This window comes from Myzus persicae, unplaced genomic scaffold (genome assembly GCF_001856785.1).
Source record: "Myzus persicae strain clone G006 unplaced genomic scaffold, MPER_G0061.0, whole genome shotgun sequence".
NCBI classification, from domain to species: Eukaryota; Metazoa; Arthropoda; class Insecta; order Hemiptera; family Aphididae; genus Myzus; species Myzus persicae.
Window position 1 is genome coordinate 275049 of NW_019102885.1, and position 3886 is coordinate 278934.

The 3886-nt window shown below is 43.3% G+C and overlaps 1 protein-coding gene across 1 annotated transcript; it reads left to right on the forward strand.

Moving 5' to 3' along the window:
- The first annotated feature begins 569 nt into the window (after nt 1–569).
- On the forward strand, nt 570–2456 carry LOC111033346 (cyclic nucleotide-gated cation channel beta-1-like). The gene has a single exon (XM_022314035.1). The coding sequence runs from the start codon at nt 765–767 to the stop codon at nt 2118–2120; it is 1356 nt and encodes a 451-aa protein (XP_022169727.1). The 5' UTR covers nt 570–764; the 3' UTR covers nt 2121–2456.
- The last annotated feature ends 1430 nt before the right edge of the window (nt 2457–3886 follow it).

The window sequence follows — 3886 nt, forward strand, 5'->3', positions numbered from 1 at the left end:
TAGTACGGTCTTATTGGAATTTTGATTTAAAAAAACATGACTTTCGTTTTGCCTTACGGTTTAAATTAGTAGGCCGTGTGTCATGATAACAATTATATTATGCTACGATGGCCGATGAAACGAGTGGGTGAAGATTGATTATAATATGTTATTAACTATTATACGGTCCATCGGATGGTCCAAGGCTCGTGCAATGCATCGGCGGACACGAGCTTACCCTTGAAGATCTCGGTGTAGCTATACTGTTCGCTTTCCCCAGAGAAGGAAAACGGCCGTATAAACGATACATTATTATTGAGTATCGTTATGTGCGTGCACTGCTGCAGATATATTACACGCGGGTAACCTCATACGCACGACCCTGGAAAACGCGGTGCAGTCGGTGGCGGCGGTTGGTACGGAGAAAAACCTAAACGTTCGTCCTTGTCACGACTTATGGATGATTTCTCGTCGGGAATTTTTCCGACGGATTTCGCAACCGATTCGTCTCGAATCAACGACCGTCGTCGCTCGCTGCAGGGGGACGTCCGGTAAACTTATAAGTAGAAAATCTGACACGCATCGTCAGTACACGTTCAACACCGTTCGGGACAGTTAATATCGGAATAATCGTTCGAAAACGTTTATCAGCTGTTATCGATCACAATTCAGTCGTCGTTTTCATCATCATCATCATCGTCGTCGTTGTCGATCGTTTGCATTCACTCGTTTCGCGCACAATTTGACAGACGCTACATTGGTCAGCGCGCTTAGCGATCATTGCAATGTTGGCTCTACGGTGTGCCGCGATGATCGTCGCCGTGTGGCCGCTCCTCGCCGTCACATCCGTGTCGGTGGTGGCCCGTCAAAAGCGACAGCTGCAGAACTCGTACCTGGGCCTGGGTTCCAACGTGGAAATACTTCCGGTTGGTGACACGTCTGGAGTGAGTAGCTCGTACAGTGTAGTGGAAACGTCAAAGGTACCCCGCAGAGAGTATAACTCGTATAGATCAAGGAATGCGCACCGGGATTCAGAACCAGAACACTCCGAGTACCGGGCGTATAATAAGCACCCGTCAACTAGGGGCGGACTTCATGCTGGAGAAGTACCGGGACCAAAACCATTCAGGTTCCCCGAAGAACGGCGGCAGACGAAACCACCTGCGACTGATGCCGAGGACCGGGACGAAGACTTGGACTCGATACTGGTGCCCGATCACCGTCGGACGGACTTGACGCCTGCTAACCGAAAGAAATATAAGCCTAAGAAGCCACAAACCGAGGACGTGGACGAGGAGTCATTGGAGGAATCGAAATCGGCACCCAGGAACGCCAAAGAGCCGAAACCGGCGCCCAGAAACATTAAGGAAATCGTCGAAGAGCGGCCGGCTGAAAGCAAGATATCCAGTGACCTGAAAGACGAAGGTAGCCGGTACATAGGCCACGGCGGTGGCGGTTACGGAGGTGGCAGTGAATACGACAAGGAGAAGCATTACGACAAGGAGCAGGGCCAGAAGTTCTTGGAGGGCCACAAGTCAGAGGAGGGTGAAAAGGCGGAAAAGGCTTTCAAGAAGGAGGAAGCCTACGACAAAGGTGAGAAAGAAGATTACGGCAGCGATGAGAAGCACTCGCAGGTGGCCGAGAAGGCGGGCGAGAAGAAGGGTCATGTGGACCAGGCACAGCATTTTGGTGAGGCATACCACGGAAACCACGGCGAAAAGGGAATCTCGGTGGTGAAAAAGGGCGGCCACAAGAAGGGCAAGAAAACGTCCGGATTCCACAAGGTGCACCACAAGGACGAGTACAAGAAGGACGAAGTGTTCTACGACGAGTCGCACGACGGTGGAGAGCACGAAGAACACAAGCATGAAAGTGAGAAGCACGCCAAGGAGAAGGGCGGAAACGAGAAGAAGGGTCACTCTGATACCGGCTATCACGAAAGCCACGGTACGAAGAAAGCGGAGAGCGATCACGGCAAGAAGTACGAACAGGCCAAGGGCCACAAGTCCGAGGCCGGTGAGCAGGCTCACCACGGCCAACAGTCTGAATACGCCAAGAAGGGTGGTGTCAAGGAGGGTGAGAAGTACGGGCACGCAGATGCTGGCGGTGGTGGTTACTTCGAAAAGGGTGGATACTTTTGACCGGTGACGCTTGAATCCGGCGGCGGCGGCGGTGTGTAAGCACCGTGAAGACTTCTTTTTACAAGTTCGATGACGTTTTTCGGTGTGACACATGGACATTCATAGGCGTTATATAAGTTATCGTCCATTGCAAGGTTATACCAACAAAGTATGTCTAGTTCTCAAGTGTATTTAATTTAATTTTTTTTTTACTATTATTATTTAGAGGTACTTGTTTTATCTGCAATATTGTTGTGTTTTCTATAATTTGTAAGGTTTTTCATGATAGTTTTCATTTTTAAGTGTTATGAGTTATGGCTTGTGTCATAATAAAAATATTGTTTATTTTTATTGAGTTGAATGATAAAAAACACGTTTGGTTGATTAAAAATTGCATTGTTATTATTAAATTCTTAGCGTATGTTATCGCATCAAAAAAGGAAAACTCGTCTTGTATATAATCTGGAGTTAGTAACACTTTATCCACACCAATAGATTATTTTTCCGTGAAAGACTAAATACGAATGATTATAAAACAATAACAAATTGATAGAACAATATGTCCATTGTGTTAAAATATTAACAATAATAGTAAAACACTACTGATTTTATACTAGTCAAATACCAACGACATAATACAATAAAGTCTTTTGTCCATGCAGCAATCGTCACAATACTCGTATATTAAACTACCGTAATATATCAATTTGTAATAATTATGTTACTCGACACCTGTGTATATATTATATAAATTCTACATTACAGACACGACACGATCAACTGCTGACCGATACGATAATATTTTAATGTTTACACACAATTAACTGTAAGGTAACACTCACAATGCAAGTTCATTGTACACATTATTGATATGACTGAACTCTATTCGACCATACGAAGCAGCCATATACTATAATACAATTGTAAGACTTAATTTACCTACCTACTCTGCAATGGTGGTGTTATTTGAGCTATTATAATAATGGTGTCAAAACAATATAAGCAGACCAATGCTTTTTCAGTTCGGTGATTTTTCAACAATCGTAGTAAATACATATTGTAATTTATGTATGTACATGGTTTAGAATGGTTCCATATTATTTAATACTTGAATGTTTTTAAAACATTTAAAAATCAGTACGTGTCTGCCAAACACACTTTGCCACCCCCTCCCCAGATGGTGTGACTGCTACTCTGTTAGTAGGTATATTGTTTGTAAGTTCGGCAATAGAACCTGAGAATAACTGAAATTAATTATTGGTTATTTAAACGTATTACGTATTTTATTTAAGCATTCAATTGTAATATCCGTCCTCATCGGTTACGGTAATTAAACCTACAGGGTAAATATACGTTATACAACATAACCATGGTCATCCCCGACCACGTTATACCATAACGCCAACTGACGTCGTCCATCTCGACAACCGTCGAGTCGTGTTCGGTATGGCTGAGTACGCGTGATTTGAAAATACTTTGGAAGCGACAGAACTCGGGAGATACCTATACACCTTATCATGTAAAACGATCACACCTCGAGGTCCACTTCTTCGCAGCGGTAGGTAATCGTATCACTCGAAATCACGTACGTATATAGTGTAATTATATTAATGTTATTGTATATATATATTGTAATGCTCGTGCTCTGTGAACCGTGCCATCGGATCAGATGTAAAATTGTAAAGTAAGAAAGCATATAAAAATAACACGGAAAATCGTCCGTAAAATCAATAACAACAACAATAATACACGTCGCGATCAACTCAAATATCGATGAAATTATATTT